The sequence below is a fragment of the Tympanuchus pallidicinctus genome, unplaced genomic scaffold (genome assembly GCF_026119805.1).
Source record: "Tympanuchus pallidicinctus isolate F22 unplaced genomic scaffold, pur_lepc_1.0 scaffold59, whole genome shotgun sequence".
In the NCBI taxonomy this organism is placed as follows: Eukaryota; Metazoa; Chordata; class Aves; order Galliformes; family Phasianidae; genus Tympanuchus; species Tympanuchus pallidicinctus.
In genome coordinates, this window is record NW_026294779.1 from 93,767 (window position 1) to 118,968 (window position 25,202).

The window sequence follows — 25,202 nt, forward strand, 5'->3', positions numbered from 1 at the left end:
CGGGGCTTCGGGAGGGGCGGGGCATTTCGGTGATGGCGCGCTGATGAGATAGGCGGAGCGGAGGAAGAGGGCGCGGCTTCTACGTGACGTACTTCCGGTGGCGCCGCCAATGAGGAAGGCGCAGAGCGGCGGCGCGCGATGGCGGGCGAGGCGGTGACGCTGCAGCTCGGGCACTACGCGGGCTGCGTGGGCGCCCACTGGTGGGGGCTGCAGGTGGGACCGGGCGGCCGCGGCCGCTGCCGGGCGGTGCGCGGGGAGCTCCGCTCTCAGTTCTTTCCGTCCTTCCCCCGCAGCGCCGCCCCCCGCCGTGCACAGAGCTGAACCACGCCGCGCTGCTGCGGGCCGGGCGGGAGGGCTGCACGCCGCGTCTGATCGCGTTGGAGCTGAAAGGTACGGCGGCTGCGGACCCCTCCCGGTGACCGCCCCGCTCCCGGTGACCGCCGTCTCTTGCAGGCGGTGTGGGTCCGCTGGGGCGCGGCGGGGTCCGCCCGGAGCCGCTGGCGGCGTGGTGAGTAGCGGGGGGTGCGGGAAGGAGCGGCGCTGCCGGCAGCCGCCGCCGCTGTGCGTTGTTTGCAGGCGCGGGGATGTGGCCAACTACGCGGAGCCGGGAACCGGGACAGAGGTGCGGGATCGCGGGCAGCGGCCGGTGAGGGAACGGGCGGGGGAAGCGCTGCAGCCCCGACGCTCCCTGCCGGGCTCCGGATTCGCCGTGGGACGGGCGAGGTTTCCGTCCATAACCGCCCCTGCTGGGCTTTTTCTGTAGGGAGACGCTTCAGCTGATGGAGACCGCAGCTCCAGCGCTTCCGTTCAAGGTGTGTGCGCATCTGTCCCACGGCTTGCCCTGTCCGTGCCGCTTTGGTTCAGTTGGTGAAGACGGAAGCAGCAGAAGGGAGGGCACAGAGTAACATCTCCTCACATAGAGAAGTGGTAGAAAAGAAGCGAAGAGCTTCAACCATCCCAGCCAACTGCAGGAGGAGCTTTTCTTTCTCCTTTTCTCCATTTGAGAGGAGATTGAGAGTGGAAAAGACTTTCTTGGTTCTTCCTTCTCTCCCCAGATGCAGCCCCAGGCAGCAGCACGCAGCTCTGGTCCGATTATCTCAGTGTTCAGCTGCACCCCAGGAGCATTTATGTCCTCCAGCAATACAACCACGATGGGTATGGCTGAGTACAGAGACACACAGCCTTTTGCCCATGGATCTGTTACCCAGAACAGGGATCTTCACTTTGCCTTCACTTAAATATAAAAGAGTGGAATAAGAGCTGATCCTACTTGCTTGTTTTCTTTTGTAGGGATTCTGGTCGTCTGGAAGCCTTTGGGCAAGGAGAAAAGCTCCTGCAAGATGTTGGCTGTGTGGAAGAGCTGGAAGATCGCCTGCACTTCTTTGTTGAGGAGTGTGATTATCTGCAGGTGTGACAGCATCATCCGAGCTCCCCGTTTCATTTTCCCTGCTTTAGCATTAAGCAGCAGCTCACAGCCCGGCCCTCACTTTGCACAGGGATTTCAGGTCCTCTGTGACCTCCACGATGGCTTCTCTGGAGTTGGTGCCAAAGTGACAGAACTGCTGCACGATGAGTATTCAAGAAAAGGAATCCTGACCTGGGGCTTGACTCCAGTCACTCATAACGTGGGAGTAAGTAAAGGGGGAAAAACCCCACCACAACAGGTGAAGCTATTCTGTCCCATCAAATTATGCTATTTCTCTGCATCTTTTTTTCATTTCCCCCCTCCAGGATCCTCAGAAGAACTTCTACAGAGTGCTGAACACAGCCCTTGGCATCGCGCACCTCTCTGCTCACAGCTCCCTCTTCTGCCCTCTGTCACTCAGCGGCAGTTTAGGAATCAAACCCCAACCTCCCATTGCGTTCCCCTACCTAAACTACGATGTAAGTCCCGTGCCACATCTCCCCTAAGAGCAGTCGATGTACCACTGAAGCTGTGTATGTTTCAGTGATGTATTTGACAACGTTTGCTCAGCAGAAACAATAACGCCTTTTCCCCTTTGTTAGCAGAGCCCAAATTGCTGCTTTACCATTTTTGTGTTTTACGTCAAAGTTCACTGATTTTTATTCACGTTGCTCAAGGAGCAGAAGGACTGACCTCGTCCTTCAGCACTGCCCTGTGCCCCTTCTGCAGGCATCCCTCAACTACCACAGCAGTGCAGTTCTGGCAGCAGCACTCGACACCCTCACGGTTCCGTACCGCCTCTGTTCCTCTCCAGGCTCCATGATGCACCTTGCTGAGATGCTCAATTTCTCTGGGAGAAAGGTAAGGGCTGTGAACGCAGCAGCCTCCAACTCCTTCAGCTCTACGGGTCCCACGGCAGGAGGATGAGGAGCGCGATGCAGACCCCGAATTTGTCACCTCTCTCCACTCAGGTTGTGGCTGCGTGGGCTGCAGTTCCCTTCCCCGCTGTGCGTGGCCACTCGCTCCCAGATGCTTTGTGTGCACACCAGCAGGAACTGCCCTGGAAGCTTCTGTCCTCGTGTAGGGAGCAAAAGGTCAGCCGCTGTTTTGCTCAGTCTGTTGTGCTAAGAGGAATTTGCAAAGAAAACCCAACCAGGTAATGAAAACTTCAACGAAGCTTTTTCTGGCACTTCTGTCAGAAATCATCTCTTACACTCACTGTCCATCAGGAGTGTGGGTCAGATTCAGAGTCCAGTGATATCATTTGCTATTGGCTGCATAGCAGAGCAGTTAAAAAGCAGCTGAGTCACCAATATCTTCATTCACGTCCCCCTGAAAACTTTGGATTTGTTCTCTCTGCTGCAGCTGCCCAGGACAGCAGCCACCTTCTCCGCTCCATGCCTGTGAGACAGCCGAGCAGGTGCTGCAGTGCTATTTGCACGCTGTGTTTCCCGGGGCATTCAGGTTGGTAAGAGGCTCCTTAGGGATCCCTGCATGGAAATGGAGGACAGAGTTTGGGGTAACTTCATTCAACTTCTTCCTGGCAGCGCATCCCTCGTTCTCGAGCAGCCGTGTGTTACTCTACCTCCATATCCCCACATCTTTTCTTCTCTTCTGAGCAGACAAGGCTTCCTCCCAGACGATCTTTCTAGTTATTCTGCAGCAGGTAACGTGGCCCCTTGCTATTACTGTGCAATAGAAAACAACCCTGTAAGGCAGAAGGGTCTAACAAAGGTACAGGATCCCTTTCTGAGTTTGCAGAGCAAGAAAGGATGAGCAGCAGCCAACCTCTGTGCTGCACCGAGTGCAAGCAAAACGGCTGCTTATCAACAGCACGGTGGAGCAGAACTGGGAAACCAAGTTTTGATTCCTGTGTTTAAACCATTTTCTCCTGCAGCTGTTGAAAGCATCCCTGTGCTGACATCGCTGCAGTCCTCAGCAGCCCTGCGCACGCTCCTGTCTGATCTCTGCAAGGACCTCCAGAAGTTGGGCACTCGGCGCTGTGCCAGCTTCTTTGCTGCAGGAGTTGAAGAGGACGACTTCCACGAGGCCTTCGAGGAGCTGAGAACTCTGTCCCAGTGCTACGAAATGGGTTTTGAAGCCGGTAATTCTGAGGATGAAAGCGACTCGGACTGATGGATTTTATTACAGGAGACAGGGGAAGGAAGGAGATTCTTGAGATTGCTTTCAGAATAAAGGGAACGGCTCTGAAAATGGCCCAACTGCGACTTTTGTTTTATTTCAGATGATTAAAAGGCTGGCTGGAGTGGTGCAGTCTACTTGCACTTGTGTTCTCAAGCAGGAAAGCTGCTCTTCTTGACTTTGCACCCAACTCATGTGCTTTAGAGGAGGACCACACAATAAATACCATCTGAATTCTGTTAACTTTCCCATATACAATCAACACAAGGGAAAAAAATTTACAGAAAGTCTTGTGTTCCACATGAAAACAGGCATCTTATGATACAGTATTTACATGCAAAAGTAGAACGGCCCAGATCTTTACCCCAGACAGAACCATCACTGCTGTCATCCTGCTTCTGAAGTGCCTCACATTGATTCCAAAGGAGGATCTCCCTCTTTGTTCCCTTAGTTCAATGCAGATGGAAAAGTGCTGCTTGGCAGAAACCCAAGCGAACCACAAGAAAGGTGCCACCAAGTACCTGCAGAAGCATTTTTCCTCTGTTAGCTGCAGCAAAAAGCTCTCCTGCTGCAGCCAGGAAAGCCTCAGTCGTCGGGTTCCTCCTCAGAAAGCAGGAGGTCTTTGTCTGACAGCTGGTCTGCATTGCTGGTGCTCGTTGCATCCTCCTCATCTTCTGAGCTCCCATCACAGGATGTGTGGAACAGCTTCATCAGTTCCCTGAACCTGTGGGATACCTGAGGGAGAAGGGAAAGCCAAACTGAGCAGGGGCCTGAAAGGCGACAGGAAAGAGGAGTTTCAAGTAGAAATTCCTTGGTATGAAGGTCAGGCTTTATTTGTATTTTTTTAAGCATAAAAATATGAGATTTTATCCCAGCCTCAATCCTAAAGGCAAATTAAAACGAGAGCGTGGAGCTGCTCTGCTGAGGATTCTTATTCTCTGATGCAGCATCACGTTGAAAATTAAGTTTGGCTGCATGTTCAACAGCAGCTCCCCAGCCCTCCTTCCTTCCCAGCCCCTTTCCCCGTTCAGCAAACACAGCATTCCCACACCCCTTACCTCAGCAGCTGTTTTGTTGCCCAATTTCTGTGAGATGGCCTGGAAGGTTTCCAGGTGGGCTCCTTTCTCCTGGCAGGTGGTGAGGATGACTCTGTCTGCCTCCCTGTGAAGCAGCAGGATGGTTATCAGAGCAGCCAAAGCCATGAGCTGACAGCGCTGCTGCCAACACAAACCTAAGAGCTCCGTTCCCAGGTGAAGGCTGAACTTCACGACCTCAACACAGCACAGCAGACTTTTCCCTTCACTATTACTACCCAGAGGAAATGTCTCTGGGCAGAACTGCTGTTAGCATTTTTACCTTTTTGTAGGGAAAAAGGTGTTTTTTTCCCCTCCCCCCCAGCTTGGAGCACTGCAGCAATTACACTGCCACAAGCAAAGGCAGCGGCTATGGTAGGCTGTGGTCAGAGGAAACAAGACAAGAATAATCAAAGAGGGCAGAGGGGGACAGAAGAAAATGGGAAAAGAGGATGAAAATAAAGAACTCTCTCAAAATGCCATGGGTAAATCCAAACACTGAGCACAGCAAGGATGTAAGGCACAGTCCAAGCAGATGTACCTGGTCCAGAGAACAACCTTCTCCCCAGTAGAGCTGACTTTGCTGTTCTTGGCACACACCGTTGCTTCCGTGACTCGCTGCTGTTGCTGCTCCTCTTCCTTCTGCCCCAGGGAGGCAGTGCACACTCTACATTCCAGCTCCTCAGAATGCTGGTGCACCTGGAAGCAGTTGTTTGCATTTGACTTTAATCTGTTCTCAGGAACACTTCCAGTGCAGCCCATTTTATCTGCTTCCAAAGCACAATTACTGGGGGACGGTGAGCAGCAGCTCTTACCCAGTGCTGGTTTTATCCAACTCTGCTTTGCTTCAGATTTTCCTTCCAGAACCAAAGGTGCTCCCTCAAATTCCCTTGCACTTAATTTTGAAGGATGACCAAACTTATCTGACGGATGTGAGGGAAGCCCTTCAGCCTGACACAAACTGTCCCTGGAGGAGCCGGGTGGCACGGAGCCTTTCAGCGCGGCAGAACGAGACGCCAAGAGCAGATCTGTGCTCAGCTCAAGGGAAGCATCTGCATCTCCGTGCTGCTGCTGCTTCAGTCCTTCACTGCCACCCCCTGCGCTGCGAGGGCTGCCTTTGGTTTCTTGAGGTAGTTTTGGGGCAGCTTTCTGCACGCGTGTCCATCCGGGTGCAGCAGCGAAGGAGGCACCGTCCTTGGCAGCACTCACTGCTCCTTCCTGGACCCGGCGTTCAGGCAGCGCAGCTTTGTCTGGAGATGCGTGCCTGCTGCAAGCTGCTCTTCCTTCTGGCTGAGACCCTGGAGAGAAAACCAAACTGAGCTCAGTTCCTGCATGAAAAAGCTTATGGAGGTTTCACGAATTTATTTTTAAAGAGGCTTTTGGATTCTAGAGGATAAAGCAATAAGTGAGAGCAGTTTGTAACGCAGCTGCACTTCACTCACATTGCACTTCCAAGAAAGCACCCTGCAGTCCATTTCCTTCAGCACTGTGAGATCCTGCAACTACTGCTGTGTGGGGAAGGGAGCACATGGAAAACCTTCAGTGCCCTGCCCAGAACAAAGCTGAAGGTGAAACAGGGGTTGATGCTTTCAGTGCCCTACTCAAAAAGCCACACAGTAAATTTAAACCCCTGTATTTAAGCTTTGGAAGTCACCCAGAGCTCCCTTTCAGTTTGTTGATCCTGCAGTGGTTTTGTTTCCCCTTCTCTGTGCTGGACTGAAGGAGATGGGAGTAAAGTGATGGGGATTATTTAAAGGAGGATTAAGGAGACTGATTTTGAATTATTGTGCGAATATCAAAACTGGGGGGAAAAAAAAAAAGCAGTATAATGGAGCAGTGGTGCTGGGAACAGAGTTGATACATTGGCAACGAGCTTAAATGTATCAATAACTTTAAAAAAGGGATAATATTTCCAGTCAGGAAAGCTTGAAGTGAATGCTTTGGATATATTCACATTTAAAGCACCTCAACAGATCTCCATTAGGAAGTTCCACGCTTGTTGTCATCTGTGGAAAAAGGTTTGGAGATAAATGCCAGTGAGCATCTGCACGCAGGACATCCACACACCTGCAGGCAGAGGATCCCCTTTTCTCAGTACAGTTTTTGTTCTGCTCTGGACATCCTCCCCTTCATCTCTGTTCTCCAAGTTTTCTTCTGCAGGTTCCTTCGATGTTCCAGAATCCTTCCCTTCAGGCTGAGGACTCGATTCTTGCTGAGCAATGCTGGCACTCAGCTCTTGAGAATCTTTGTTTTTATAAAATTTGTTTTCACACACCTGCAGATCAGTAAACAGGCACCTAATTACAGATGTGTTGGATCCAACCCGACCCAACACCTCAGCTTTTGCTTCCAAAGCATTGCTTGATCCCAACCAAGGCTTCAGTTTGGCAGTATGTTCACATCCAGGAAGCCAAATCTTTTCCATTACAAATAGGCACAGTTCTCACACAGTGGCCACAGAAGCATCTTTCAGAAACACACACAAAAAACTTATTTTTAACTCAAAGAAACACCAAAACTGATGAAATTTGCCCTTCTCTGCTGCACTTGTTGAAAGTGAGCAGGAGACAGACCAGAGAAGGCCAGACAAACACTGAAGAGGAAGACAGGACTGGATATCTGCACTCTCTTCCCCAACACTTCCCTCTGATACTTCAGAGACAGCAGACCTGTGTCTGAAAAGCTCTCAGTGAGGCTCATGGCAGAATTCCCCCCTGCACCCACCACCCCAACAGCTTCACCTCACCTTACTGCTGCAATGGCTGCAGCTCCTCCTTTTGCTCTTCTTCAGCTTGAGTTCACCGCTGCCTTCGTGGCAGGAACACGAGCATTCCTTCATCCCATCTCCCCACTCAGCCTCCTGCAAACAGACAGGCTGCAGCTGATCAGTGTGCACTGCACAGAGATGACAGATCTCTACACAGACACTTATTTTCGTGGACATGCATTTGCCTAGAGTCCAAATACAAGGATTGATGAGGCGCCCCATTGCCCACCTTGTCGTTGTTCTGGCCTCCCATTTCTTTACGCTTCTTATTTTTGGGGGCTGAATGAATCTTGGGCGGTTCATCCTCTTCTTCTACATCTGGCAAAGACACCTCTTCAAAGCCATCAAACTAAAAGAAAACAACAACAAAACAGAGCTTCTCTATCAGCACAGCTCTCCAAAAGACCGAATTCCATTTCTAAATGCTGAGATCAGTTCCAGTGCTCCACCAGCCCAGTTGTGTTAGAAGAGACAAATGCTGCATAAAGAGCTTTTAAAGGTTTGCCCCAGGCCAACAGTCATCCCACCCTGCTGCTCCATTGCTCTGGAAACGCAGCCATGATTGGAGCCTTTCAGGTTCAAACATTTTTCTTTTATTTTCTTATCTTTCCAGGTCCTGTGAAAGCATCACTGCACCTCGTATTCCTTCTCTTCCGTCCAGTTGATTTCCTCAAAATCCCCCATGCGGCTGGCTGAGGGCCGCAAGTGGTCAAAGAACACAGAGAACTCATCCTGCAGGTGGTCGTGTCCTTTCAGCAGTTGCCACATCTGGGTCTTCAACTGAAAGAGAGAAAAGAGGAGAAAATGAGCGTTTCGTTCCACGCCATCGCACTCTTCTGAGCAGGATTCCTCAGGGCAGGCAGAACATGAAGGCTTATTACAACTCCAGCGTGGAAGTTTGTGTCATGTTGGTGTTATAGCTCAGGAATATTTTGAGATCATTCCATATGCAGATACCAAATTAGCAAAGAAACATCCCTACAAAATGCTGCACGTGGAAACCGAGGAGGAGGATCTGTCCTCGCTTCTCAGGGGTTCAAAGATCCCTGGATGCCTCCTTACCTCTGCAATCTCCTGGGGGAGGCAATCCACAGAACTCTGCAGAACTTTGATGATCTTCTGATGGTGGGCAGGATTTTCAGCAAAGCAGATCTCCAGCTGCCTGAGGAACTTCCGGCTCTTCTCAAATGCTTGCTGCTCCTCAAACTGAGCCAAAGAAAAAAAGATTCAACCCTCATGAAAAAAAAAAAAACCTCAGAAGGAATTTAATGGGTGAAACCTCTGCCTCAGTGATGGGAGAAGTGGAAGGCTGACTTCTGAGACAAGGAAACCATCCCACTTGCTGCATCTGCCCACGTCTCTTTGTGGTCAGGTTCTGGGACTCCAGGGGGAAAGGCTGATTGCTTCTGCACAGTCACACCCAGGCTAAGTCTCATAACAGGCTTTTAAACACTAGACTTTTCAATTCCAACTAATTAAGCAGAAGGTAAACAAATGATTTACCACCTGTTTTTCCTTGCCCTGGGGAAAACTCCTCATTCTTTCACTCCCATAAGCATTCACGCTGTCTGCTTCTTTCACTCTACCTACCAGCCCACACTCCAAAGCTTGCTCTGGCAAAAGAAAGGCAGCAAAGTCTGTGAGCAACTGTGGCCAGTCATGCAACAGTTTCTGCAAAGTGAAATACAGATCCACAGCTGTCTGCTTGTCCATGCTGATCTCAAACTCGTAGATAACACGGAGGAAGTCTTCATACTTCCCAGGAATGTGCTGCAGTGCTTCACGCACCTGCAAAGAACAACAGACCTTTATAGGACTGCATGACACCCAGGAAGGAAAAAGTAAACGTAGGAATCTCTGATCTCTTGCTATTCAGCATTCTTACAATGCTCCCAGTTTTGCTGGGTCAACAAAATCTCTTTCTTCAGAGGTAAAAGCAGACTGCTCGCAAGAGAGAAGGGAACCAAACCCAAGAATGTGTAATTGTGAATTTAAAACAGGCCCAGTGTTCTGGGTTGATCCCAGACAACAGCTGAGCATCCCCACAGTCACTCTCTCTCCCCATTTCCCCTGAGCAGAGCAGGGGAGAGAACAGGAAGAGCAGAAAGAAGAAAACTCCTGGACCAAGACAAAGGATTTGGTAAGTAAAGGAGCAGCGGGTGGTGTGCTATGAAGAATGGCAGCCCCATCCAGGCCAGCAGCAGCACCCACAGCTAGAAATGGCAGTTGTGCTGCTCAGAACTGCACTGTGTTTGAGGATTCAGAGAGTCTGATGTAACCCCAAACACCAACAACTGCTCTGCCTTACCCTGGTCAGATACGCCTGTGCAAACGCCAGATCCTTCTGCTCCCTCAGGGGGTCCCTCTCCAGGATGTTTTCATCATACAAGAGGAGCAGCTTTGATGTGTCTTTGCTTGCACGTGCCCGGCCCCTCTTATTTCTGGCTCTGTGAGAGCTCCTGCTTTTCCCAGGGGCTTTCATGTTCTCTCCTGGGAAGAAACACCAAGTCAGCCATACACCCATTCCTCATGCACTCTCTTGGCTGGCAGACAGCTATTGCTCTATGCTAACACCACAATACAGAAGCAGCTTTTTCAGAGTTGAGGTTTTCACAGTGATCAGTTCACACCCTCCTCTAAGCATATGAGTAACATACTTTCCATTAATATAATGCCATAAGGGAATGGAAAGTACTGCAACAGGAGGGGGGGGCAAAGTCTTTGGCAACGAGCCCAAAAGCAGCAGCAGCAGCAGACACAGACATGAAGGAAAAGAGCTGCTTCCCTTTGGAAGGGCTCCAGTAGGCACAGACCTCCAGCAAGAGAGCTCTCACCTCCACTGCCAACCCTTAAATGAGGTCTGGGAAGAGGTGGCTCCTGGCTCTTCCCCTCCCAGTCACTCAGGCACATTGCTTGCAGCTGAGCTCCCTTGTGTTAGCCCTGCCTTCCCACCAGGTGCTCAATCACCTGTGATTTAGCATTTCCACTACAATTAGTCAGGCAGGCTAATGACATAAATTAGCTACTTATAGCAGTCAATGAGAAAAATCTCTGGTAACAGCCAGAAACCCTTCTCTGACCTTAGCTGCTACACAGCTGCCCTTTATTGCTCCCCAGCATGACTTTGTAGCACGAAATTCAACTCGGCAAAGACGTGACACAGTGTCCCCATTTGTCACTTCCCATGCAGGCAGCAGTTGTGTTTCCCCACGCCTGCCTCTAAAGAAACTGACAAAGCTCACCTGGTGGCATTCTGTGGGCTTCCACCTGTGGGGCCATGTTGGTCAGCGTGAAAGCCGATTTCGGTTCCTCTGACACATCTCCACACACTTCATCGTCTTTCTGGGAGCTCTCTATTCCCTCCCCTTCCTCCTCCTCCTCTTCCTCCGGCTCAGAGTTCTCTTCCTGAGAATTCTCTTCTTCAGAATCTCCTTCTTGGCTTAAACGTCTCTCTGTTGCAAGCCAGGTCAGCTTTTCCATCGTCTCCTAAGAAAGAAACGACACAACCCCAAATCATTTTCTTTTAGTGTCTGTCTGTCATTCAGCAACCAGCTCACTCAACAAGAATCAGAACCACGCATCTCTGTGTAGTTCTGCACAAACCTCAGTGTCAGAACCTGAAGTTTATAAGAGCCTCAAGTTTGGGAGGACTGTGCCAAACAATCCCCCATGATCTTATTTTGTCTCAGAAACCACTTTTCAGCTAAAGCATTTTGGACCAACAGCCTCACCTGAGAAAGTCCCTACAACTCAGCGGAGGTTAAATCTGGGATTTTGCAAAGTATTCCTTGAAGTTCAGACTCAAAACCTCCTCAGAAAAATGCAGTGCATCATTTCTCCACAGCCAGCACAAGTACTACGATAACAGTGGTTAACATTCCATCCTTCTGATCAGCTGCAAACTGTGATCTTCCCTTACTTCAACGAGGTGCTTTGGAACACCAACATTTTTTAAAGCTTAGTTTGCTCTTACCTGAAGTTCAGGCACTGAAAGGATGGATTCTTCCGAGGCTGACGACATTTCCTCATCTTCATCTTGGGTAAAATCATCAAAGTCATCATCCTCTTCCTCCTCCTGCCCTTCCCTTTCTCCTCCAGCTTCAGGGCCAGCGGGTGTCCCAACAGATTGCCCATCCATGCTGGATGAATCCTCTGGTCTTCCTAGAGGGCTGCTAAATTCTGTTTCAACATCTGCTGTGGATGAGTGATTCTTTGGAGACTCACTGCTTGCTTGTGCTCCACCAACAGCACCTGCTTCCCTCTGTGCTTCGTCATGGGGAGACGACTGCAAAGCCCTCCTCTCTTCTTCTCCCTTCTCTTCACACAAAGCATGCTCCTTTTTAATTTCTTTCAGCTCGTTAACACATGAGCACGCAGCCTCCATGTTCAGCTCCTGGCCAAGCCCCAGCATGAACTCCTCCTTGACCTCAGCACACAGCAGATTCCTCTTCTGTACTGGATTTACTTCCTTGACAGCATCGCTCGAATCTTCAGCTTCAGTTTTCACAGCTTGATCCGCATCTTCTGAACGAGGCAAAAGGTCCACAGACAACGGCTCTGAACCGTTCTCTTCTACTTTTACCACAGTCCAGCTACAGCAGTCACTCTTGTTTACCTTTTCCTGACTGCTGCTATTTGAGGCAGTGGGGTTTGCGCTGCATTCCTTCTTGGGGGAGGCAGCTGAGCACGGGACACACAGCTCCTGGGGTTCAGCCTTGGGCTCCACCACAGCACAGGAATTCTTGCTGTTTCCAGCAGAGCACGAAGGAATCAGATTCAGCTGCTCTTCACTTTCACCAACAGATGATGCAGGAAGACCAACAGGGTTAGGAGAGACGATCAACGAAGGAATTGAAGACGTCACCAGAGGTTGATTTAATGGACATGGGAAAGTGGAAGGATTTACCAGTAAGGTTGTAACTGGAATAGCCTGAGTGCCTCTACCAACGGCTGTATTTATGGACTGAATCATATTGCAGCCATTGCCAATGTTCACCACTTTCACAGTGGTAGCAGGCACAGTGAGGATGACAGGAGATGGCTGAATCAAAGGGGGAGCCTTTAGCAGTGGGGCAGCTTTGGTCCCTTTCTTCTTTTGGTATCCCTTACGAACACAAGGTTTGCGTATTTTTGTTCCACTCAAATCAGGTAACATCAATTTGGGCTGAAAAGTGACTGGATTTGAGGACACCAGAGCTGGTGGCACAGCACCTGAGAAACCTTGCCTGGAGTCTGGATGCGAAGCCGAGAGCACGCTCTGGAATTCCAAGCCATCCCCACTTCCTACCACTGCTGGCACATTCAGAGGCTGCACCCCTGGAACTGTCTGCACAACCGTGGCTGGTTGGATTAACTGAGGAATCTGAACCATCACTTTGCCAGGAGGAGCTTCTGACTGGGGTAACTTCACTGTTTTCTGAATGTTAACGGTGTTGGAACCGGGCTGCAGGCAAGGACTCGGTCGAATGAGGACAGGCTTCAGGGCTGAAGACTTCTGTCTTCTCCATGCTCTCCTAGAGAATCGATTGGCAAGAGGCTTCAAGGTCAGGACCAATCCTTTCGGCATGAGGAGAGGGTATTTTTCACCACATTCTGTGTCTGAAGATTCCTTTTCTGTGCCCAAGAGATCTGATTCCTCACCAGTTGAGCCTGGCGCCTCCCTGGCATCTTCTGCTAATTGCTTCAATTCCCCCTGAATGGAAGGCAAGCTTGCCTAAAAAATTAAACAAAAAACAAGTGGCTTTCAGTCCATCCAGAGGCTCTTCCTACCCTCAAACATCACTGTAGAAGCAGCAGCAGAAATTGTACCTTTAGCCAAAACGGCAGGCGATGCTCTTCCCTTTCCACAGGTGGCTTCCACTCATTAGGCTGGATTTCATCACAGCACTTGAACAGAACAGGCAACTGCTTCGTCTTTTTATAGTGCTATGCAGAGAAATGCAAGGCAGCTGTGGTCAGCACACCTGGCTGATAACTGACAACAGGCTAAGAACTGCGCTGAGCAAAAGCGTTCATTGGAATTAAACAACTAAAACCACTACAGAAAGGTACATAAACGTAACAGTGATAATAAAAGCTGAACACAGCCATGTTTGCCCTTAGGAAACTGTCAGCACGTACACAAAAAGGTGCTCAGAGCAACCAGCACCTCGACTGCACACCAAATGGGAACCGAATCTGGAAGACAAGGATCCATCACCCATCACTTACTCTGATGATGTTGTCTGGGGCTCGATTCATATTGAGATTCTTGATTCGCACCGTCAGCTGGTGGGCAGTTTTTGTTGGCAAGAGATACTTGCTGATCAAAGGCTTTGGAAACTCTGTCCCTTCAAAATGTTTCAGACCCAACGCTAATAAACTGAAGAAGGAAGGAGAAGAAAGAAAGAAAAACAGTCTTTTAACTGTACTCTGGAATGCTATTTGGATGTGCTGCTCCACACACACAGGTATCCTTCAGTTTGCATCCTGGCAACTCTCCACACAAAGAAAGCTCACACGTGTTTGTGCTGGTCAGTAATTCTAAGCACTTACTTGTCCTCTGCCTTGGTGAAGATAATCTTGTCCCGAGGAGGGTTTGCTTTCAAGGAGCATACTGGCAGTAGCTCTGGATACATAAAGACTCTCCTCGTTGCCAAAATCCACGCCACTTGCTTTGGCAAACATGGAAAATCATTGGCTGTGAGGAGATAAGCACAAATGGCAAACGCTGCTACTCACTACTGACTTCCTGAAAAGAGTGTTTCTGTTATTCCTTTCCGTGGACCTTTCCACTTCCACTCAAAAAAAGTGTTACTTCCCCCCCAGTTTTCAGAATTTGCACGTTGCCCAGCTTCTGCTTTGAAAGGGAATTCAGTGTTATGTGTGTTCAGCAACACATCTGGAATTATTTCCAGTTTCACAGCTTTCGTGATGGAGCTCTGCAGCTCATAAACATCATCTACAGAACAACAAGTAGCAGGATTACGAAGCTGAACAGAAGTCAACAACTCTCATCACACGCTTCACCGGGTTACAAGTTTACAGAGTGGAAAGACAGTCAAACAAAATTAAGGCCATGCCTTAAGGATGGATATAAGAAAATTATCAAAGAAATTTCCATTTCCAACTGTCTGGGCTTCGCCTCATTTCAGCAGTGTGCAATTCCCACTCTGAACCCCCCATCAGCTCCCCCTCTCACACACATACCGCTCTTCTTTGCGGCTTTGCGAGGGCTGCAGTCAACCTGAACTTGGGCATGGAAATCCTCAACGAGCTGCAAGGCTCCCTTCAAGTTACAGGGCTGGAACATCGTCTGAAACTTCGGGTAGAACGACTGACGAAGGAGCGTGGAGCTCTGAGCAAAGTTCCCCAGCTCGTTCTGCAGAGCCACACAAATCACAGAATCACACAGAATCACAGAATCACCCGGGTCGGAAGGGACCTCAAGGATCATGTAGTTCCAACCCCCTGCCCAGCAGGGCCACCAAACATCCACATTCAGATCAGGTTGCCCAGGACCCCGTCCAACCTGGCCTTGAACACGGCCAAGGACGGGGCATCCACAACCTCCCTGGGCAGCCCGTTCCAGGGCCTGACTGCTCTCCTTGGGAAGAACTTCCCCCTAACATCCAACCTCAATCTTCCCTCCCTCAACTTGGATCCATTTCCCCTCGTCCTGCTGTTATCAGCCCTTCTGAAGAGTTGACTCTCCTCCTGGCTGTAGGTTCCCTTCAGGTATTGATAGGCTGCAATGAGGTCACCCCGCAGCTTCTCTTCTCCAGGCTGAACAAAGCCCAACTCCCTCAGCCTGTCCTCATAGGGGAGGTGCTCCAGCCCCCTGCTCATCTCAGTCGCCCTCCTCTGGACCCTTTCCAAGATCTCCATGTCTTTCTTGTACTGAGGGCTCCACACCTGGACACAGGACTCCAGATGGGGCCTCACAAGAGCTGAGTAGAGAGGGACGATCACCTCCCTGTCCCTGCTGACCACCCCTCTCCTGATGGAGCCCAAGATCCCAAATTAAGAAAAGATTTTAAAGAGTCTCCAAAGGCATTTTGAAGAGCACGTGTGTCACTGCAACCATTGCAACCAGTAACAGCTGGCCGAGTGGCAGGCATAGGAAATGCACTGCTATGGATTTTCTGCCCTGTTTTTCAACTCCACGAATCTCAGCTGTTTGTTAATACTCAGCTCTGTCTGACCACGTGAAATCCCCAACTTCCTGGAATCTTTCAAGGTCACTAAAAGTTCACTAATTACAACAGTTGCATTTGTTGAGCTTTGTTTTCTGTGTTTCCAAGGAAACAGCACAAAACTACACTGAAAGGAAGGAAACAGCACAAACTACAGCCAGCCCAAAGCACTGCTCTCAGCACAGTGGGAATTATTTCTTCAAGTACTGAGCCCACTAATCAGCTAACAACATCACCCCTTTCCTGAGAGGTGATCTCCCTCAATTTAATGGGATCAATTAAACTAATCGAGCTCTCTAAACATCTGCAGTGACCATCCACCATTAGGAGTGGTGCAGCTCTGTTTTTAGACATATCCTTACCAAAAACATCTTCGTGGTACTTGCTTCTGAACTTAAAGCAGGGTTGGAACTTGCAAGAAGATGGATTTGAGTCAGAAGCTGAACGTGCTTGTAAAATAAAATGAGACAAACAGGGATTGTCAGTGTGTCAGTAACCCAAGAAACCCAAAAGCATAATAGAAAGGAGCAAGAAATATCTGAGAACCACAAACAATAATAAGCAGAACAGGCAGACCTCAAAAAAAAGCCTTAAAACAACAGAAAACTGGGGAGAAAACTTGAATACCTACTTAAGATCCAACTTCAAATGATATTTTTTAAATTAATTTATAGAATGAAATGCATCACACTGTTTGCTGTACCATTGGCTTCCCTCCACCCAAGGCAGCACACAGGGAATATTCAATAGGTCAAGCCTGGTAATGTTTTATTACCTGCTGCATTTGTTGCTGCAGCCTCTTCCTTTGTGCACAGTCCAGAACAAGGCTCTGGAGAGGCTTCTCATTCTGAGGCTTTGATTTCTCTGCCTCTTGTGGTGGCTTGATAGATGACTTCTTCATTCTCAACTGCTCAAGCTGCTCCTTCACAGTGCGGTGCTGCTCGTTCAGTAAATTGGCCAAAGGCTCTTCAAACCTGTTTGAGACCAGGCAGACCAAAAATATAAGCACACGACCAATAATCACCTGTATTCAATTAGAATGTTTTGCTCTGTAGCTGGTTTAAGAATTGCTGAGCTCTCCTCTGGTACTGCTCATCCAGGGAAGAGTATCGAGAAACTCCAGCCTTCATTTTTGCTCCTTTCCCAAACAGATACAGCTTCATCTGGAGCTGATCTGCCCCATAAATAAGGAGACACCACCCTTATTGCTGTTAACCTTTAGGCAGTTTCTGTGATTTCTTAAACAAACTGATATTGCCCAGAAAGAAACGCTTTGGAGCCTTTTCCCCCTGAGCTACGAGTGTCGCTCCCACCAAAAACCACCAGAAGTTTATTTGCACACTTCAGCCTTTTCAGACCTGAGCCTCAGCAGTTTTACGCATTCTTTTCCTTAGGAAATGCTACTATTATGTTCAAGTTATCTGCTTAAAAGATAAAACCCCACACTTAGTCAAACCAGCTTTCAATATCATAGGGAAAAAAAAAGGATTACATCCTTCAAAGTAACGGCCTTTGCTGAAGAGTCATCGTCCCCTTGGTGGATGGCACAGCACAGCTTTGGTGGTGGGCTTTGGCAGCTTTGATGGTGGGCTTTTTGCCACAGCAATTACTAATAATTAGTGCTATGACAACAAACAGATGGTCTCACCTCAGTGCCTGCGGCGTATTAAAATTTGGCCGTGACTCTGTGATGTTGTCTTCATCTTCCGGGCCTTCATCTTCCATGTTTGAGAAACCCATCTCATCCTGAAACTGTCAACAAGCACACAGTAACAGTCAGCAAAAGAAAGCTTAAGAACGACATTTACCACAGCGCTCGCAGTTCACAAAGCCCACGACGTCCCTCTGAGCACACATTCATCTCTGCAGAGGTTTCTGGAGCTACACAAGTTCCTTCCCAGGGTTACAAATCACACTTCTGTGACAGATTTTTGCACATATTCAGCATGGAACATCTTACAGAGAACCCTCTTACGACTGTAGAGTTTTCATGCCAGACTTGAGAACGGTCTGTTCTTCAGTGCTACCACTTACTGTCTCAAACAGCTCCTCCATCAGCTCATTCACTTCCTTTTCTGCAAGCAAAATTAAAAAGAAGTTTGAAGATTCCTCCTGCAAGACACCTAGCAATCCTGTCACAACGTCAAGCCATGAATGAATTCATGAATGAATCTCTCCTGCAAAGCACCACCACCCTCCTCTGGGAAACAAAGAGGCCCAAGAAGGAATGGCCTCTGATACACACAGAATGGCTGAGGTTGGAAGCGACCTCTGGACGCCATCTGCTCCTGAAGCAGAGTCACCTACAGCTGTTTGCTCAACACGACACCCAGGTGGCTTCTGAGCATCTCCGAGGGCTGCACAGCCTCCCTGCTCATCACTGATCAGCAACTTGTATCTGACAGCACAGCAGTTCTGGCTACATACCTGCACGTATTCAGGGAAAGGCAGTTGTGCATTGAAAAGCTTGTCAAATCAGTATGCAGGATGTTCTTTTTCTCTTACTTTTTGTACTTATTAGCCTACACTGCAAAGCTTTTGCAACAGAATACTTTTCAAGACAAATTACTAATCCTAACAGGAAAGGCAGCAGGATTCCCAAAGGACTCACTGGTAATTCTCACAGCACGATCATTTCTGAAGTCCTCTGTGTCTGGCTCATCCAGATCTTCCAGGAAGTTGTACTCGGGGTCATCATCATCGTCTAATTCATCTAATAGGAAGTATGTTGTGACATGTCAGGACTCTGCCCCAGGACCAAATCAGGGCCTACAACACGTGTTACAGAACCAGACAACGGCTGCAGCCAAGATCACGAACAACAGAAGGGAAAAGCAATCAAGAAGAAGAAGAAGAAAAAAAAAAACCTCAGGCTCCATCAGTTCCACAACACGCTGTACACACCTTCATTCTCCACATCATCGTTCATGAGCCCTCCAAGCCACCTCTTCCACTCTTCATCATCTGCAGTGTTGGGATCGTACATGTCAGGTGTGATATCTGGGGCTCGGAGCTCAGCCTCCAGCTGACCAAGGGGAACATCCTTCAGGGGTCTCTTGGATCGGGTTCTGAAGGCAATGAGGCTGTCTTCCAGAGGCTGAAGAGTTGGGAAAAGCATGAAGGAATGACTGCTTCCCTGACACCGAGATTTTCGTCACAGTAAGAAGAATCCAACGCCAGAAGTATCAGAAAGCTTTCATTACTCTTGCTATTCAGTTGCTAGCCTTTGTAAATACACTGTTGCAATGCTCCTCCACACACATCCCACTCTGCTCTCCCCTCCCACCGCCTGTCGTCAACCTGAAGCTGCACCACAGCCCTGTTTCTTCATCACTCCTCACCCCTGCACAGTACAGCAGTATTTTTCTCAATGTAAAGTAGCACTTCTCTTTACAAGCAAGCTTCCCTGTGTATTCATAGCATTCTGACCTGGCACAGAATTATATTTAACAGTAAAAAACAATGAAAATGAGAAGCTTGCGTGCAGGTTCTGAGACAAGAAATGAGAAGGGTGTCATTAATAGTGCTTTGCTAACAGCTGCCACCACTTTCACACCGCTCCTGTCCTACACACCAAACACATTCACCTGCTTAAATGTACAAACTGGGAGCAGAATGCAGTAAAAATAGCAGAGAACACCAGAGAGCCTCCTCTTTTTTTTTTTTAGCAAATCTTCATTCAAAAGGAAAAAATACTCCCATAGCATCCCAAAATAGGGTACCTGGTAGGAGTCCATGCACACCGGGCTGGAAGCCAGTTCCTCATCCACTGCATGCAGCTTCTCCATGAACGTGCTGTCTTTGCTTTGCTTTGGTTTAGGAGGAGGTGGAGGTCCCATGGGAACTACTTCAGCACTAATATGCCTAACAACAGGCGTAGGAACCTTCTCCACCTAATTAAAAAGGCCTCTGCGTTAAAAGGAGTCACTTAGAACAGATTTCCTAGGACAAAATAAGTTGTTGGGTTTTTATTCCCGTTTGAGCACAGTTTAGCACAACAGAAACACGGGAGATGCTTCAGTTCTCACAGCTTGTTGCTGATGCAGGTCTGCTGATACCCAGTCCCCACCACATTGTAAATATTCCCCCCAGAGCCAAGCACAGAAAGCCTTACTCCCTGCACTCTTTCCAAAAATAATCAGAGGAATAATGATTATCTGAAGAAGAGCAGACTGCTCCCATTGCCAGGACCTTTTTTAAGCACTTCTATTTTAGACAAAGCTTTTTTCTGCCAAGGTTGCATTTATCTGCTTATCACAGAACGGCCTGGCTTAAAAAGGCCCACAGTGCTCATCTGGTTCCAACCCCCTGCTGTGTGCAGGTCTCCAACCAGCAGCCCAGGCTGCCCAGAGCCACATCCAGCCTGGCCTCCAATGCCTGCAGGGCTGGGGCATCCACAGCCTCCTTGGGCAACCTGTGCCAGTGCCTCACCGCCCTCTGGATGGAAAACTTCCTCCTCATATCCACCCTCAACCTCCCCTGTCTCACTTTACAACCATTCCCCCTTGTCCCATCACCATCCACCCTCACAAACAGCCGTTCCCCTCCTGTTTATCTGCTCCCTTCAAGCACTGGAAGGCCACAATGAGGTCTCCTTGGAGCCTTCTCTTCTCCAAGCTAAACAAGCCCAGCTCCCTCAACCTTTCCTCATAGGAGAGCTGCTCCAGCCCTCCACATCTTAGTGGCCCCCCTCTGGATCCGCTCCAAGAGCTCCACATCCTTCTTGTACTGGAGGCCCCAGGCCTGGATGCAGTACTGCAGATGGGACTCCACAAGAGCTGAGTAGAGGGGGAGTTCCTCATGCAGGAACCATTGCAGTGGGATCCCAAATCTACACAGCACCTGTAACGCCACCACAGCTTAAGGCTCCGGTATGCAGGGTAGGTAAGGGATGTAATTTTGCTTTTCCGTTCATAATTCAGGAATAATAACTGAAGGCTCTTTCTAAAAAAGGCAGCAACTCTCTCGTAAGCCCACCTCACAGAGTGCTCCACCCTCTTCATCAGATGATCGCTGTGTCCGGGACCGCTTTGCTCCACGAGGAGAGGAAGCAGTGCTCTCCACATCGCTTTCCAGTAAGCTCTGTCGTGCAAGAGATACAGAATGCAATCAGTCATGCCACAATCAAACCTCACTTCAACTAATTTTCCCAAAGATTATTTTTTTTTACCCAAGGGAATAATACAGAATTCAAGAGAGATTACTAGAAGGTCCTGGTAATTTACAAGCATTCACTTGGTGAAACGGAATGTTCTGCAGCCTCAGTGATGCAGACAACAGCATGCTGAACAGGTCTTAGCACAAGTGACATTCACCTCTTCTGCAGTCTCATCTTCATCTTCATCATCAGGCTGGTATTCTTCATCAGACGAATCATCCTCCTCAAGAGGGATGTCCACAAACTGAGGTGGCTGCAATACAACAGAAGAAACGTGGCAGCTTTTAACAGGCAAGGGAAAGCACTGCACTCCGATGCTATCAGATGAATCTTTCTAACAGCATCCTAGAGGCCAGCCAAAAGGTTCCCTGCTAAGCCTCAGCACAGACTGCAACTTGCCAGCAGTAGTTCACTTACCTTTACCTCATTTGCCTTCTTAATTGGAGAAATATTCCACGTTGGAATCACCTGAAGAGAGAAAAAACACCCCTTATTCAACCAATTACATCAGGTGAGTAACTGAGCTGGGGTCTCGCTCTCCATCGCAGCCAAATAACAACAGATTTCATATGCTTTTTAACAACAAATGCTTTATAAACCACCTCTGGAATCTTTGCAGGCAACAACTTACATCTATATACTACATACAACTTATTTTATTCTATATATTTATACGATTCTGACCTGACTCTGCTCATCTAAAATGAATTGGTTTCACAAAGTTGCATCAAAAACACGCACACAGAACTTCTATGTCAGCCCAATTTGGAAAGCACCCCCGACACTTCCTTTAGAAGTCCCACCAACCAAAGGCATCAGGTGTAATAATTAAAGCAGCTGATGAACTTACCACTCCCTTCTCCACAACCTCCTTCAGTTTGGAACGAGTCATTTTGGGTTCCTAGGTTTAAAACAGAAAACCACCATCTGTGTTCAGCTCCTTCAACTGCAAACTTTACCCCAGCAATTATCAACTACAGGACTTTTCTCCCTTGAATTCATTGCTTTTTAGACACGATCTGAGTGAAGTAAAAATAATTCAATAATTTGGTTCCATAATTCAGGCTCACAAACGCGACTTGCTTCACCCAGGTGCCAAACCTGGTAGTGAAATGGAAGAGATGATTCTACCCACCCTCTCTACACCATAAATCAAGAGGGTAGACTGGAGAATTTGTGTGCTGGGTAAACCAAGAGAAAAAAAAAAACACAACTGGAAAAGCTCTTTACTTACAAACAAAGGTATATCCTCTGTTTCACTGATTGCTGCTTTCATCATGGCAACCACATGTTCATTGGTGATCACCTCCTACAGGAACACACACCGAAAAAAAGAAAGGTCACCTTCACATTCTGTTTGTTCAAAAGATGCAGCTTCACGGTGAAAGTTGGAATCGTGAAGCAGAAATAATGAATGCACAGTAATTGCAGGCACTCACATGCAGGATATTTCTCACATTGACCACTGTCAGGTTATGCTGTTTGGCACCATCTTCTAAGGTGCGATCGAGGGTATCGTCTAGCTTGATATCACAAGACAGAGACCTCTCTTCTTCTTGACTTTTCCCTTCCCTTTTCCGTTTGTTGGCCTTCCTCCTCCTCTTCCTCCTCTCAATATCTTCTCCATCTTGCTCCTCTGAAAACGAACAACAAAATTGGATGCTTCAGACAGCACGACTTACAAAAGAAACAAAGCCCATTAATCCTGTAGATAACGAAGCGGCAGCAGCTTGCCAGCAGCTGATGATGAAATCTTCCAAATGGCCATAAGAACTCCAACAGAGGATCCCAATTCCATAGGAGCTCACTGAGTCACACCAGTCAAGCAAATACAGGCGATGCATTTGACATTTCTACATCTGATTTTACGGTGCGTCTCAGCAGCCCTTTAATGCTCTTCCAGGAGGAGCTGTTTCAAGCACGCAGTCAAGATTAAAACAATCAAAACTCCCAGACACAAGACAGCAAGAGCAGCTTACAATTTCCAGGACTAAAACTGCTTCCCAAGTGGTGGTGTTTTGCTGACACGGGGAAAAGAAAGCAATTGAAACTTCCTCAGAAGGAAAACAGTACTTTCAGTAACTGAAAAACGCAGAGATCATCTCCAGCAGGTTTCACTTGAACGCCCGTGGTTTATTTAGCCACTGAGTTACAGAGCATGGGATGAAAGACTAAAAAAACACTGCACTTGAAAAGCCCTCAGCATGGCATACGTGCCTCCAAAGTTCTGTGTCCATCACATCAAGTCTGTTCCTTGCACAGAGCTTCCCCAAAGGAACAAATTCCCCCAAACACTCCTTTTCCCCATTATTCTGCTGGGGCCACTCACCAGGTCTGGTGCTCTTCAACAGCTTCATTGCAGCAGGACTTCTAACAGCTAGCTGCAAATTGCTCCTCGATGGAGATTCCTGCACTGCAGACGGGCTGTCGGTCAGACACAGATCTCTCTGCACATTTGCTTCTGCCTCCACGTGCAGCTTAGGAGTTTTCCCTGTGAACAGTGTTCACCAGGTTGCAGTCAGACACAGAGACAGATGAGCAAGGTTAACAGGCCACTACATTAAGAAAGTTCATCAGAACCCACTCAAATCCATTAAATCAAAGTACTGAGTCACGCTCTGCCACCCAGGCAGTGAAAATGACCAAGTGCTTCAGCAGCACATGATTTCTCCTGCCAGAAACACACCAAGCAAAGCGAGCCTCACCTCCAGCCATCTGTCTTTTTCCCTGCCTTAAACAGGGACCTTAAGCATGTTAACAAACAGCTGCACCAACGGGAAGTAACAGTGAGGGGCAGGCACTCCACCAGCCAGCACAGCATGCTGGCAGCCAGAACAGCACAGCTGACTGCAACCTCAGCCACCCCTGGGCTCATTTAAGGTTATTCTGCTGCTGGAAGGGTCGATGCCATTCCCCTGCCATTGCTGTCCTGCACAGCTCTGGGACTTACAAGGGACAGCAGCTGTAAGCTGACTGCCATGCCACCCCCAGTGTGAAAGCAGCTCTCAGTCCAACCAGGGAGCTACACACAGAGCAGCAAAGGGGAGGACAATGCTGTGCACAAGGTAATAAGAGAGCACTGTCAGGTTTTGCAGCAGATGAACTTACAACGAGCAGCTGGAGCTTTCTGAACACCTGGAGGCAGAATGGGAAACGTGTATGTGTGTGATAAACCTCCACAGAACAGCTCTGTGTCGGAGCTACCATCAGTTCAGGAGCAGATTAGAAACCAACAGCTCCAATTCCTTTTCTTTTTGGGCTCAGATCCTCAGCCTCACTGAAGCCAGAGGCAGAAATGTATGACAGGGCAAGAAAACAACAGAACAGTCATTGTGGGAAAGCAGATGCCAAGCATTTATGTCAGCGTACAAAGACTGGAGATACAAAATAGCACCGCCATAACCAGAAATGCCTCTCAGAGCTCATAGCAGCTGAGCTCACTGCTCCCTAGAATGCTCCATACCGTCTGAGAGGCAAAAAGAGCCCTCTGTCAGAGGAGCACTGCCTCACTGTTCATCACAGACCACTTATTTTGAAAAACAAAAGGCGAGACAGCTGCCCCAAGCTGAGTTTTGGACAGCCGCCTCTAAGTCACGCACTGCACACAGCACAGAAAATCTCTTTTTTGGAAGTTATTATAGGGTGCAACTGCTACCCGAGGTCCGTAGGAGAGGAAACCCAAAGACGGGCCCGGGGAAGTGTGGGGTCTGCAGAGCAGAGCGCTTGGAGGTCTGGAGAAGCTCTGTGCAGTGGAGCTGCTGCCGTTCCCCATTTGCTTTCAGACATTTTCAGGGACAAAGACAACTTTTGAGACAGAAACAACCGGACAGCTGCCACAGCGCAGCGCGAAGGAGGACAAAAGCAAAGCACGGGCAGAGACGAGGAGGTCTCTCGGCTCTCTCGCGGCCGAGGCCTCACAGCGGGCAGCCCCGCGGATCCCCCACCTTACGGCACCTCCTCACCTTCCTTCCCCCCTTCCAGCCGCTTCGCTTCCTCCCCGCTCTCCGGGGGAGCAGCGCAAGGCTCCGCGGCGCCGGGCCGGCCCTCGTTCCCCTCCTGAGGAGGCCGCCTCCCGCCTCTGGGCAGCGCCTCCGCTGGGGTTCTCCACACGGCGGCGGACGTCGGTGAGGAGACGGCTGCGGGAGGCGGCGGTGGTTGCGGCGGTGGCGGTTCCCCGTCCTCCCCGCTGCCGCTCCTCTCCCGCGGGCTGTGCGGCCCCGCGGCCGCCGCTCTCCTCTTCTTGCAGGGCAGCATCTTCAGCGACAGCGCCATCCCACCACCCACCTGCGGAGGGGAGGAAAGCGGCTGAAGGCGGCGCAGCGCCCGCTGACCCCGCCGCGTTCCGTCCCGTTGCGGCTCCTCAGGAAGCGGAAGCACCGCGGAGGCCGCGCGCAGGCGCCGCGCCGCCATCTTGGGGCGCTGAGGAGCGGCCGCCATGTTGGGGGGAGGGGAGGAGACAGCGCCATGTTTGGGGGAGGAACGG

The 25,202-nt window shown here is 49.2% G+C and overlaps 2 protein-coding genes across 4 annotated transcripts; one reads left to right on the plus strand and one right to left on the minus strand.

Moving 5' to 3' along the window:
- Window positions 1-58: 58 nt before the first annotated feature.
- On the plus strand, window positions 59-3,621 carry MSTO1 (misato mitochondrial distribution and morphology regulator 1). 2 transcript variants are annotated; one of them, XM_052705534.1, is made up of 14 exons: window positions 59-213; window positions 294-390; window positions 454-508; window positions 577-646; window positions 764-812; window positions 1,056-1,155; window positions 1,291-1,408; window positions 1,497-1,631; window positions 1,732-1,884; window positions 2,135-2,266; window positions 2,377-2,561; window positions 2,771-2,869; window positions 2,953-3,071; window positions 3,303-3,621. In XM_052705534.1, exons 1-14 carry the CDS (start codon window positions 139-141, stop codon window positions 3,539-3,541), a joined length of 1,626 nt encoding a protein of 541 aa, XP_052561494.1. In that variant the 5' UTR covers window positions 59-138; the 3' UTR covers window positions 3,542-3,621. The 2 variants fall into 2 exon arrangements, with proteins under 2 accessions (XP_052561494.1, XP_052561495.1); XM_052705535.1 differs by having other exon boundaries at window positions 577-622.
- GON4L (gon-4 like) lies at window positions 3,614-25,155 on the minus strand. 2 transcript variants are annotated; one of them, XM_052705525.1, is made up of 31 exons: window positions 24,682-25,155; window positions 23,049-23,210; window positions 22,159-22,355; window positions 21,954-22,028; window positions 21,570-21,620; window positions 21,137-21,187; window positions 20,877-20,972; window positions 20,539-20,643; window positions 19,284-19,454; window positions 18,466-18,658; window positions 18,173-18,274; window positions 17,596-17,636; window positions 17,210-17,313; window positions 16,337-16,535; window positions 15,924-16,010; window positions 14,576-14,747; window positions 13,922-14,066; window positions 13,598-13,748; window positions 13,196-13,312; window positions 11,361-13,100; window positions 10,630-10,873; window positions 9,696-9,877; window positions 8,978-9,175; window positions 8,450-8,593; window positions 8,024-8,167; window positions 7,617-7,736; window positions 7,367-7,480; window positions 6,688-6,895; window positions 5,162-5,918; window positions 4,606-4,708; window positions 3,614-4,282 (listed from the first exon to the last, which is right to left on the minus strand). In XM_052705525.1, the coding sequence occupies exons 1-31, from the start codon at window positions 25,127-25,129 to the stop codon at window positions 4,133-4,135; spliced, it is 6,771 nt and encodes a 2,256-aa protein (XP_052561485.1). In that variant the 5' UTR covers window positions 25,130-25,155; the 3' UTR covers window positions 3,614-4,132. The 2 variants fall into 2 exon arrangements, with proteins under 2 accessions (XP_052561485.1, XP_052561486.1); XM_052705526.1 differs by lacking the exons at window positions 3,614-4,282; window positions 4,606-4,708 and having other exon boundaries at window positions 5,194-5,319; window positions 5,436-5,918; window positions 24,682-25,081.
- Window positions 25,156-25,202: the final 47 nt, after the last annotated feature.

Excerpts from the sequence above, each read along its gene's own strand:
- MSTO1 (XM_052705534.1), top strand. The coding sequence starts at position 139 with ATGGCGGGCGAGGCGGTGACGCTGCAGCTCGGGCACTACGCGGGCTGC. Across the intron at positions 214-293 it reads CCCACTGGTGGGGGCTGCAG|CGCCGCCCCCCGCCGTGCAC; the intron begins GTGGGACCGGGC and ends CTTCCCCCGCAG. Across the intron at positions 1,885-2,134 it reads TCCCCTACCTAAACTACGAT|GCATCCCTCAACTACCACAG; the intron begins GTAAGTCCCGTG and ends CCCCTTCTGCAG.
- GON4L (XM_052705525.1), bottom strand. The coding sequence starts at position 25,129 with ATGGCGGCGCGGCGCCTGCGCGCGGCCTCCGCGGTGCTTCCGCTTCCT. Across the intron at positions 18,659-19,283 it reads TGTGCATGGACTCCTACCAG|CCTCTGGAAGACAGCCTCAT; the intron begins GTACCCTATTTT and ends CCAACTCTTCAG. Across the intron at positions 14,067-14,575 it reads CAAAGCCGCAAAGAAGAGCG|CCAATGATTTTCCATGTTTG; the intron begins GTATGTGTGTGA and ends ATCTCCTCACAG.